The sequence below is a fragment of the Erpetoichthys calabaricus genome, chromosome 15 (genome assembly GCF_900747795.2).
Source record: "Erpetoichthys calabaricus chromosome 15, fErpCal1.3, whole genome shotgun sequence".
NCBI classification, from domain to species: domain Eukaryota; kingdom Metazoa; phylum Chordata; class Cladistia; order Polypteriformes; family Polypteridae; genus Erpetoichthys; species Erpetoichthys calabaricus.
In genome coordinates this window covers 31,190,452-31,203,443 of record NC_041408.2, presented here as the reverse complement: position 1 = coordinate 31,203,443, position 12,992 = coordinate 31,190,452, and the positions used below count along the sequence as shown (strand labels likewise).

The 12,992-nt window shown below is 38.2% G+C and overlaps 1 protein-coding gene across 2 annotated transcripts in view; it reads right to left on the bottom strand.

Annotated features, from left to right (window-relative positions):
- ugp2b (UDP-glucose pyrophosphorylase 2b) overlaps window positions 1–12,992 on the bottom strand; it is a 62,066-nt gene that overhangs the window by 5,522 nt on the left and 43,552 nt on the right. For both annotated transcript variants that reach the window (XM_028820793.2, XM_028820792.2), the window contains exons 4-8: window positions 11,142–11,327; window positions 6,580–6,713; window positions 4,126–4,423; window positions 1,954–2,151; window positions 93–335 (exon numbers count right to left, since the gene is read on the bottom strand). In XM_028820793.2, the coding sequence (XP_028676626.1) occupies window positions 93–335; window positions 1,954–2,151; window positions 4,126–4,423; window positions 6,580–6,713; window positions 11,142–11,327 (1,059 nt within the window). The remainder of the gene's footprint in view (window positions 1–92; window positions 336–1,953; window positions 2,152–4,125; window positions 4,424–6,579; window positions 6,714–11,141; window positions 11,328–12,992) is intronic.

Here is a 12,992-nt window from a genome sequence, read left to right as displayed (position 1 = left end):
TAAAATTACTGTTTATAAAATCCTGCAGCCTTCATTTATTGTATGCTTAACGGTTTAGTTTAGGCTTTTCTCTTAAGGCAAAGAAAACTAACCTTAGTGAAAGAGCTACCCAGCTTTACTAAAGGAACAGTCGGGAACTCCCTTTTGTCACTCATAGTCAGAGAGCCTGCATTGAGGCTGTACAGGTTGGACATGACCAGCAGAAGGTCCGAGGTGGTCTTCACAGGCAGGAAGCGGCTTCGCGGGACATTAATGCCTAGTGCATTGTCAAAGCTTTTGATGGCTGCTCCTACAGCAGTTTCTAGCTGGATGACATTCAATCCTCCATCTAGTGTCTAAAAAAAGAAAAACATTCAATAATAAACAAACTACAATGACAAGAAGGACAACAAAATAAAATATGGCAAACTCTTAATTAAGAATGTCTGCATGAAGCTTAATGCTGTACTACAACACTGGTCACCCCAAATCACCTAGAAACCTTATACCATGCTTGCCATATTGATAGTGTTTTCACACGGTCACTTGTATTACTCAGACAAGTCACTTGAAGACATTCTCAGATGATTCTGAATTTATGGAATGTATGATGAGGGGATGAGACAGAGGAGAGGAGTCAGGTGGAGGACAGTGTTTCTTGGTGCTGAATGAATTGTCTTGAACTTCGCATCAGCAAGTCTAAGGATCTGGTCATTGACCTTCTCCACACCAAAAATCCTCTAAGCTGGTCACTATTCAAGGTTTGGATGTAGAGGTGGTCCACTCCTACAGGCACTTTGGGGGTCCACATCAATGACAGGTTGGACTGGTCTCATAGCACAGAGGAACTATATAAGAAAGGGCAGAACATGCTCTTTTTCCCAAGGAGACTGTGTTCCTTTAATGCGGGAAGTGACATCCTTCACATCTTCTACAACTCTGTGATGACCAGTGTGATTTTCTATCATGTGGTGTGCAGGGCCATTGACCTCACTTCAACAGAGGCCCACCAAATCAACATGTTGATTAAAAGGGCGAGCTCAGTACTCTGGACCCCCTGAAGGTAGAAGTAAATAAGGGAATTAAAACAAAACTAAGTGCCATTATGCTGCACATCTTCTTTCTAACACGCTAAGACTAAGGACTTTCAGCCAACAAATCATTCCGCATAAGTGTGTCAAGAAACACTACTGGGACTCCTTTACACCGAAAGCAACACGTCTGCATATCTCAGTGTGACTGTGACAGCCAATTCAGAAGTGTTTTCTTTTTAAATTTCCTTTCTTTTTAGTCAATCTGATGTGTGATCAGACCATACTGTGTGTATATATGTTTCTTTATTTATCTATTTATTTTTAGAACCTCTGTAAAAACATGGAAAAAGATGACTGGCTGAGACAACCCCTAACAAGAGCAGCTAAAAGGAGAAGAAAAAGAACCTCTGTAAAAAGCCCCATTTCCCCTTGGGGACTAATAATGCTCTATCTAAATATCAAATACCATAAATTCTATCTCTTAACCATTCTGTTGATAGGTTTTCCAGAAACAGCACTTGTATGTGCAATGTAAACACGCTCATGTTTGACTGTTCAATAATATTCCAGGACTATGTACAAATGTTACTTTAAAAGAAAGTATTGTACATAATCACAAAGAGGGTTTTTTTTTTTGGTTTAACCATAACACAATTTCAGACACCAAAAGCCAACTATGGGGATACATTTGATTATGTAGTTCATAAAAAGGAAATAACAAAAGTGAATAAAAACCAAGGTTCACAGAAGACAGGATATCTGAATAATCTCCATATCCCCTCAGCCTTGCCTGTCACCAATGTAATTTCACTCCTGCTATGCAGACGTTACCAGTGATAACAAATATTAAGGTGCCGTGCCAGACAAGCCCACCTAATCCCGGGGGAACATCAAGAAGGTACAAAGCAACAAATATGAATTATCTAAACAGACTGCTGACCTTTGGATTAACAATGATCTCCATGTCCATGGCTCCTTGTTCCTGCAACCTCTTAATTGCAGCCAATGAAATCCACAAATTGTTTGTGTTGAAGATCTTGAATTTAGACACAGACTTGAATTCATCCACATGGGCCTTTGGAACCTGTGCAATTTCCAGCAACCTTAGCTTTCCTTCATACTGTATGAGTGTACCACCCTACGAAGAATAAACCGTTAGTGACAAAATGCTTACAGTTCAGGCTGTAGAAAAATATTTAAAAGAAACTTGTTAAATCTCCAAGTCAAGACATAAGAGCAAAGTCAACACTTTAAAATAAAATTATGAAACAGGGTGATTGGTCTCAGTTTTTTAATGCAAGACAAAATTAATTAGGATCACGTTAACTTTGCAATCAATGATGCCTTAAGTACCATGTCAAATCAAACGTGTCAATAACTTACTAGAATGAAAAATGGTTATGAGACTAAAACACGTATCCATCCTCCTTGTATTTGCCAGCCTAAAATTGTTCAATATATTTGCCTAAAAAGTTATACTGTATAATTTGAACTATGTGGGGCATTAGCAGATCAACTGCTTTAAATATCAAAAGAACCTTTGGTGTGGTAAAGAATGCTTTAAAAGAAAGAGAGGACTCAAAGTAAACCATAGGCCATTTAAAAGGTTCTTAATTCCCTTCAGAACTCAGTGTTGCCCAAAATATTGCCAATGTCTGGCCTCTCAACTATACGGAGTGGTGATGCCCTTCTGAAACCGTTATTGCCAATAGGAGACAGAAATTGGTGGGCTCCAATTAAGGATAATTTTCATGGATCAACCATCTCTAAACCATCCCACAAGCAGGGTCTTTAAGGGAGAGTGGCAAGGGAGCCGCACCAACATAATAAAACTGAAAAATACTTGAACAGTGTTTATAAAACATCACCAAAAAGAAGCTGTAGATATTGAAAATAGATACATTGTAAATCTAACAAGATTAGAGTGGCATGGGCTGGCCTGAATGCTGGAGGGGTAAATCAAACACTGCACACCAGCCAGGTCACATTCCCCCCTTTCAAATATAATGAGGATATAATCATTCTAAAGAGGTCAGTTGCAGCACCAGAAACTGGCAATCTTATAAGGACGGGTGGAATGATAAATGGGTTGCAGTACAGTGAACCACTGACAGCACATTTATAAAATGCTCTTGAAACACATTATAAAGGTTGTACAGCAAGTTAAGTGTGCCAATAAGGGAGGGGTTTTGCTATTAGTACATCGAGATTATGGGGTATGGTGTCCATCACACTGCCTGAGAGTCCTTCTGTTCAACACTGTCCCGCTTGTGTCATTTAAATCCAAACAGGGGCAAGCCAGCGTTTGGATTAAGGAGTTATTTTCTGTGGATTCCCTTAAATATTTAACAAGGGCCGGATTTACTCAAGTACACATATCTGTCATAAAACTGGCAGAAGTATGGAAGAGAAGCACAAATAGATAGGCCAAAGAAGCATTCTGCAATTTCAAGTGATAAACCTGTTATTTAGATAACAAATATGTGTAAGTGGAGCTAAAATGAGAGATCAGGCACATCAATTAATGTATCCTGTAGTCACCCAGGACCAGCAAAAAACAGAGTCCTCCCCAATGATGGTATATCCCTACTAGATGAACTGTTTTGTGTGTGCTCCAGGAATTATTCCTGCCTTGCACCTGAGGCTTGCTGGGATATGCTCCAGCCTTCTGCAACCTTGCTTTGGGTAAGCAGATTTATAAAATGGTTGGGTGACTTTCTTTTGGGTTATTGTAGTAGCCATACTCCAAACTTCTTTTGTTATTTATTCCACTATTTATTTGGTGATATAGGGGATTTGTAACGGTGTACTCATGGTTCAAATTTGTGGGTAATTAGTCATTACTCTAGCTTTGTCTCATTAAAAATCCCACCAAATGTACTACATCAGCTCAACTGGTGAAGTTACCAATAGGACGAACACTTCAAAACAATCTTAATCATTTGAAAAGGCCAATTTCTATTTAGCACCCCACATGACAACTATATAATGTATTTAGTTAATATGTTTTCAACTCCTTATAAAAGAGATGCTTTCATTTCCCAAGCACATTTAGTAACAGTAACAGCATAAATAAGCAGAAGAGGGTCAATAAGAAAGGAGGTCCACTTACCTTCACGTCTGCCCTTGTCTTATCAGTGACCTCCATGACAAACTCACAGCGCTTCCCATTGGGCTGGCTCATTAGATGGTTGAGAATATAAAGATCAACAGTTGCCCCAAGATTATCGATATTTGAGACAAAAATATACTCTTTCCCCTCATCAATCAGCTGATTCAACAGGCCAGAGTTGTAAAAGCTGCCGTAGATGTCTCCATGTCCAGGAGGGTACCAGGCTTCAGCATTTTCTCCAGTTTTGGACACATCCTTTGCTACTGGGAGCAATGACTCCTTGTTAATTCGTGGGTATCTGGAGGGACCGACAGAAGGAGTTCTGATTTCACAAGGAACTGAAGTACAAAGACCCTCCATAGCTTAGGTATCCCTTTTTCTTTAAAAAAAAAAACCTCTGACTACACCCACATGCAGCAGTTTTCAATGTTCATTATTAATTTGCAAATATTTGAGTTATTTCATACTTGTTTAGTAGTATGAAAACTCTGTTTACAATAAGATTTATTAGAGTATATCTCAAGTTTAATTTTTGCATAGGACTCTGCATTTTCCACAGTAAATAAGATATGTTTTTGAGGAAAGAAGCCATCACTGTTATCTCAAATGTTATAAAGTGATAAAACTGATTAAAAAAGATCCTCTACATAGTTCTGCAGATGCAACAATGATTAGGTAATTACAAGAACTAAAATGAATTATGTAATTTAGAGTTCACTGAGGAAATCCAATATACTAACACAATTGGAATACCAACAAGGTATTTAGGAAATGAACTGGCTGTAAACGTGTTCATCTGCTAGGCAGTGTTTTTTTTTTTTAAATGATAAAAAGAAACCTTTAATAAGCGTTTAATAAGTGTACACGTGTTTTTTTTTTTCCCCCAACAAACTAAAAATACATATATTGTCAAATCAGTTTATACCACACAAAATGCTGAATAATGCTGTTTAAAATACTAGGCTTATTGGTAAAATGTGTCACTGTGACATTTTGTCATAGGCTAGGGACATATTTTACTGACCAAAAAAAAAAACTAACAAAAACCACTTGATTATACAGTATTTAAGCAGTATATATTCTCTGCATCTGTCGATAATTAGACAAGCCACCAGACTAAGGCCATCATGCTTTTGTCAAACAAAGACAGAACATACATTAAAAAAGTCAAACTTCATTCTATCCTGTACTACGACCAGAAACACACTTATGGGAAATAATAAAGAAACTTGCTTAGAAAAACTTCAAGGCAGGTCCAATACCTGACAAACGTGGGCAGCAACTAAACCCTGGGGGCCAAGGCTTCCTCCCAGTAGGGGGTTTGAATATTCTTCAGTGGCTTTTTAACACCTTACCTTGCGAAGTCAGCTGCTCTTGTCTGCTTGTTCCGAAATTCATTTTGACTAATTAAACTGATAATGTTGATATCAAAAAACTTTTGAGGAATCATGGCATGCTTCACAAATTAATTTATTGAATTATATAATATATGTAACTTAAAAAGCAGTCAACGCCTGTAATGAGCAATGACTCATTATGTATCCCAAGATATTAAAATGTGAATTAATAAGTTTTAACAATATGCTATAAAAACAGGGCAGGGGAACACTGGCTTATCCTGACCTACCACAGCATTTAACTTTACTATGGTTACCATAAATCATTGTTGAACCAACACAACATGAGACAGCTTAAGATTCACCATGAAGTGCGCTATCCAGAGGAAACCAATGAAAAATGTAACATATAGTGACATTTTGACAGCAGTTCAATCTAATTTAGGGTTGAAGGGTGCGGGGAGGCAGAGGCTACCTGGTAGCTCTGGACAGAAGGTAGGAAACAGCCCTGGAGAGGGTACAGTTCATCGCAGGGCTCACTCACACACACCGTACTCATATATGGCCAATTCTTTACTTTATAGAAATATGAAAGTGCCAGAGTCCCACGCCCAGCCATCTTCCCCACCCCTCAAAGTGCTTCACCCTACCAAAAAATAGTGCAAAATAAGATTACCCAAAGTAAAAGGAAACAGTTTTTTTGTAACAAGTTTACAGTAAAAATGCAGTTTTTGAAGTCAATACTTAGTGCAGTACATCTTATGATAGGAAAATCAATTCAGTCTTTATTTAGTGTTACCATAGGAAAGGAACTTGCCAAATGATGCACCCACAACAAATGAGCTTAAAAAAACAAAAATTAATGAAGAGCACAAGACCATGTGATACAGTCCTGGCCAGGGTAACTGACAGAGGTTTGAACATCCTAACACCTCCACCTATTTTGTTTTCATATTTGCCTAGAAATATCTGTGGTAACTAATAGTGAAACAGCATTGCACATCTCCCTACGCCATTCAGGATTATCCAGTACAGTCTGTTGTGCCAGCAGTTCATAATTTCTACACCACTACCACCCTAACTTTGTCTTCAGCTGCACCTGCCCAAAAGTCCTTACCTGCTTTGATTAAATGTGTAAATCTTCACACGACAATGAGTGTATTTTTGCAAAATCTTCTTGGTGTCCTCATCAGTATTAAAGGAGTTCATCAATACAAGAGGGACATCTGTGTTGTAGGTTTTGTTTAAGTGCTGTTGGTGAAACCGAAACAAAAAGTCATATGACCATAGTAATACAACTGAGAGGTTGCAGTGCAGTGACAGTACACACAGCTGTGATAAAGCATGTACACTCGAGGCACACGGAATCACCTGAACAAGGACAGGCCGGCAGGCACATGCTTTCTTCCCCACCTTTTCGATGCTTGGTAGGTGCAAAGCCCTCCAGGGCCAGGTAACAAAAGCACAACTGAGCCTTACTCTCTGTGACCACAAGTCACCAGGTAATTCAGAGCAGTGGCACTATGCAAGGCAAGCCTACTATAGCACCCTTCTCACTAGAATCTCTCCTTTCGTGAATGTAGATGATCTCAAAAATTTTTTTACAGCTGTGTTAAAGAAAGGGTGTTTTAGCTTAGCTTTAGGAAGACTTGCTAAAGTGCTTTCTCAACCACTAAGGGCAAATGATATAACGCTGTAAATTTTTAAAACCAGAAACTATTATTAATAATACGTAGATATGTGACCACCTGAAATTCCTCTCTAGGGTTCTGAATGGGAATTATTTAAGTGGTTAATTTTCTTCTCTAAGCCAACAAAAAATGCTGCTCTAGCAATCCTGAGTTCAGCCACTTTCTTTGCAGCTGTCAAAAATAGTGTTGTAAGAACTATGCCTGGTTTGCTACAAAAATGTAGCGCTTCTTTTACTCTTAACTTAAAAAACAGCAAGTTCAACATATTTAATAAAATACTTTGTTCCATATACTCCTTTTTTCATGATTAAGAAAAGCACATTTTTACATATTAAGAAGTCCACATACTGTAATTATTTAAGGAAAGTTTAAATACAATACAGATAGAAATTAGATAAATGCTTCATTTGGAGACAGTAACACCTTCAAGGTGGACATGGCCTAAGCCCTTTAGTAAATGAGGGCCTTTAAAATGGAATTAATGCACTCCTTTATCAAAAAGACCTACTATGTGGCTGGGCTCATATTTGTTTTGGCAATGTGAACTGAATGCTGCAACTGTTAAATTATTTCTGGACTATACACCACAAATCACAAAGTACACAAAAAGTCTTTACTTAAAAGAACTCTGCCAACTATTGCTCTTTTAAGGCAAACATGTTCTCAAGGGGAAAAGAGAACAGTGGTTTGTTTGTTTTTTGATAAACACACTATTATATTCAAACATGGTGTCTGTATGTCCAATTAATAATCATTTAATTAAATAATTCTTTATATAGCACTTTTCTCACTATGCCAAGCACTTTACATAGTGAGTGTGGAGCCACTTCAACCACCACTAATGTACTGCATCCACCTGGATGATGAGACAACAGTCATTTTTGCACCAGAACACTCACCAAACATTAGCTGTTAGGTGATAAAGGGGTGAGAGACAAATAGCCAATTAGAGACAAGGGATGAATAGGGGGCCAGAATGACTAGGCTATGGTGGGCAATTTAGACAGGACATCGGGATACACCCTAATCTTTACGAAGAAAGTTGAGATCTTTAATGACCACAGAGAGTCAGGGCCTAGATTTTATGTCTTATCCCAAGTACGGCACCATTTTTACAGCACAGTGTCTCTGTCACTTCACTGGGGAACTGGGATCCACACTCAGACCTCAGGGTAAGTTGGCCTTGCCAACACCTCTTCCATACTCAAATGTAAGGCAAACAGCATCACAGTCTGGTGAAATGTAAGAGGCAATGGCTGTTGTATGTTTAAATTCAGTGCCAGTTATTGTATATATTTACTGGCAAATACTGGCTCCCTGCTAGTAAAAAAAAATTATGCATTTGGCCAAACGAATGGCATTTAAAAAAAAAATAATACTGTATAGGAAAGATTTGCGCACATGCTTACAAACAATCTGCTTGAAACTAAGTATTATGCAATGGGATTTCCCTCTTGTGCACCCCAGAAAAGGAACAGTTAAAGTTAAAACTGCATTATCTCCAAACATACAATATGTTAATAGGGGGTGCAACCTTAATGAGCTATTTATTGATATGCATTCATTTTGGATGCACAGAATTTATGGCTAGCAAAAAGATCAAAAAAGGCACTTTTGGTATTAGGCTGAATAAATAACTTTTTATTTCTGAATATGTTCCAACTTTTGTTAACTGTCCTGTACTGATTATTGGAGACACTTTCAAGTAGTGCACACTTTTTATAGCCAATGAGCGATATATTGCAATTCTTTGTATGGTGGGACACGGACGCTACCTTGAGAGGATTGTAATGATTTGGTTATAACCAATGGTTTGGAACTCTAGCAGTAGTGGCATAATGCAAGAAACTGCAGTGCTTTTACAAAAGCAAATGGATGAAAGAAGAGAGAAAATGAAGGGATCAAACAAATAGAACAAAGATGCAAAGCAACGCTATTTAAACAAGTTGAGCTTAATAAAAAAGTGTATGTGACATAAACCTTTGGAAGCACACAGACAATTTACTGCTGGTCAGGGTTAAGATCTTTCAATGTATGGACCAGCTCATGGTTGAGTAGTCCTTCTCGTTAAGGTAAATTGGTCAGCCTGTTGGCAGATCACTCTCTTATGCTGGTTTAAGATGATTTTTTTTTGTCAGCATAAATGGAAATTTTACATTAGTTGAAGGACATACAGTCCTCATTTATATTTATATTTTTCATGACGGATAGCTGTGGCCCTTTCCGGGCTGGGAGGCCAATATATTGGAAGGACCGGGGAAGCAGACATGCACAGGACACTGCCTCCCCCAGAGCACTAGATGGAAGCCCCCTGGAGTTATACCTCGGATTCCCACAAGGCTTCATGGGTGTATGTCTGTGTCAGGGATGGGTATCTGGAGCCCCGTCTGGTGGCCACAATATAAAATGCTATGATCTGTCCATCTATCATGCAACTACTCACAAACTACTGAGCTTAGAACCTTGACCTTGGTCAAAAGCTTTATGGACCTGATATGTTCTAGTAATTGAAAAAAATCTGTGGTAGCGGCAACCTTGGTAAACCAACCAGCACATGTGGGGTTCTTTAGGCAAAGTGACATGGTGGAAAAGAAAAACACCGGTGATATCTGGTGAGTGTCATGCAAATCACCAAGGACAAGAACACCGTAATAGGAAGAAGGGCAGCTGCATCTGCTGAAAATGAAGTGCGAGAAACAAAATGAACAACAAATACAGGAAAATACATATGACCAGAGGTCCGCATGTTTCACTAGTTATTTATAAAACAATATTTTTTTTACTGTTTTCATTTATGTGTTCATTTATCTATTTTCAGTTCACACTTTTTAAAATACATCCTCTTTGAAACCTATCCTTTCTCTCTCTTTCTTTGAAAGATACAATTTCAACAATAAAATGATTTTTCATCAACTTGCAGTTTTAAAATTCTGCTTCAAAATTGAAATTGATTTAATTTCCTAGTTACATAAGAATCCTAAATGTTTAACTAAATGATAGTGAATAATCTATGGGAGGTTCCTATAACCCCATCAGTTGAATAGAATTGGTATATTCTAGCTATTTCTAACTGCTCTGACTAAACATTATTCTCTGTTAGTGACCAGCCTTGCCATGTGTAAGGTGTAGAGGGCACGTGGTTTTAAACCATCCCTCTCGTGCCTTTGGAGCTTTGCGTACCTTGTGTGCGTGTTTTGTGTGCTAAGAAACATGCAAGACAAACCAATTAATTGAAAGTGCTGTGCCACACATTTAAAGCGTACAGAAGAAGAAGTTAAGAATCTTTAAGTATAGAAACAACTGAAGTTTTACAAGAAAAGCTAAGTTTAGAGAAGATACATGTCCTTTTTTTTGCATTTTATTCTACGTGTGTAACAAGTTTTTTCTTTATTCTTGTGTGGATTACTTGCTTTGAATTTTGACTAAATATCTTTAAAACTAACTTTTGGACTCAGCGATTTCTTTCGGCACGTGTTTTATCCGTGCTTGAACTCGCCTTACACTCCGGCGGCTACATTAGGCTTTTTTTTGCAATTTTTGGCACTAAAACATATGGATAAAAAAGAGAAAAAGAAATTAGCATTTGCCATAGTAAATTCTGAACTTTCACTTCGACCAAGAATCTTCATTTTGGTGCATTACCTGCATTATTTCAAAAAAATGGGGGGGTTCGTTCATTTAGGGCTTCTTTACACAAAGAGTTGTGGGAATCTGGAACAAACTACCTAGCTATATAGTCAAAGCAGAAACCTTGACCACCTTTAAGAAGTATCTGCATGAGATATCGGGACGGCTTAGCTATTTAGCTAAACAAACAAGCTTGATGGACTGAATTGGTCTCCTCTCGTTTGTCAAATTTCTTAATGTTACTGAAACCCAGTAAGACCAAAAAAAAAAAAAAAGTCTGCATGTTTTCTTATGTAATTCTTGTGAACATGTTTGATATGGATTTGATTGCACTAAAACACAACAGTACTGCAAGCCTTACCTCAATCTGTTGTACAGTCAGGTCCAGGAAAGTGTTCTCGTTTCGGACACTGATAAGGCTCTTGGGGCCTTTACATCCCATGCTGGTGCCAAGACCTCCATTGAGCTTCACCACAACCAACTTGTTCAGTACTGATGTGATATTATCTGGAAGACCCCTGGATTTGATCTTTTCATAAGGCTGAATCTGAAAAGAGATTTTTTTTTAATGTAATGAGCAAAGAGAGAAAAAACACACTTGAATATCTGCTACTGTTGTAAAAGGATAAATAATGGCTGCAAAAGCTGACCAAGTCACAGATAAGCAAGGCATTGTTTCATTTCACTTATCTTCCTTTATAGATCCTCTGGCCTTCCACCTGCTCTCTTTCCTAACCTCACAGGACTTCCTCCTAAAAGTATATTTTGCTCACCTATACACCCTGGCATTGCAGTTCAACCTGCCTAACAAAGATGGTTCATGTCAGATGGTGCCTTACTGGCACTTGAAATAAGCTTTATGTCAGGACTGTTTTCAAAACAATAAAATCCAAAAACCAAACATATCAACGTAAGCATTTCTACTACAATTTTATTACTTTTTTAGTGAACGTGATATCTGTAATATGGACATGTACCAAAAACAAAATGCATGTGTTTAATTCAGCCTGCAAGTAACATCACTAACAAACTTGCATTACTTTTCCAGGACTCTGCTATTTGTCTATTAATCTTTTGAAAGCAAACATATATATATTTTTTGATAATTAACATTACAGTAATCCCTCCTCCATCGCGGGGGTTGCGTTCCAGAGCCACCCGCGAAATAAGAAAATCCGCGAAGTAGAAACCATATGTTTATATGGTTATTTTTATATTGTCATGCTTGGGTCACAGATTTGCGCAGAAACACATGAGGTTGTAGAGAGACAGGAACGTTATTCAAACACTGCAAACAAACATTTGTCTCTTTTTCAAAAGTTTAAACTGTGCTCCATGACAAGACAGAGATGACAGTTCTGTCTCACAATTAAAAGAATGCAAACATATCTTCCTCTTTAAAGGAGCAAACAAATCAATAGGGCTGTTTGGCTTGTAAGTATGCGAAGCACCGCGGCACAAAGCTGTTGAAGGCGGCAGCTCACACCCCCTCCGTCAGGAGCAGGGGGAGAGAGAGAGAGAGTTTGTTTTTCAGTCAAAAATCAATACGTGCCCTTCGAGCTTTTAAGTATGCGAAGCACCGTGCAGCATGTCGTTTCAGGAAGCAGCTGCACAAAAGATGAGCGTCCGTATCGTCTAGGTGTGCGAACAGCACCCCTGCTCAATCCCCATACGTCATGATCAGAGAAAGTCAGCGCGAGAGAGAAGAGTAAGCAATCTAGCTTCTCAGCCATCTGCCAATAGCGTCCCTTGTATGAAATCAACTGGGCAAACCAACTGAGGAAGCATGTACCAGAAATTAAAAGACCCATTGTCCGCAGAAATCCGCGAACCAGCAAAAAATCCGCGATATATATTTAAATATGCTTACATATAAAATACGCGATGGAGTGAAGCCGCGAAAGGCGAAGCGCGATATAGCGAGGGATCACTGTACAACTGCCAAGTCAGCCTTCTTGCTATTCCAAAAAGAACTACATATAATTATCACTATTTTATAGGTTCAGAGAATTACATTCACAAGGTGGTACACATATTCAGTTTTGGGCGGTCTAGTGTTACGTTTTTCTTCTACAAAGTTTATTATTTTTCTCTCTCTCTTATTCTTTATATACTGAAGGCCTTGTATTAACTCTTCCTGTCATAATGTTTTATGATAGCTTTGTAAAATCATAAATGTTCTATTCACAATCCATACAACTATTGTCTTGAG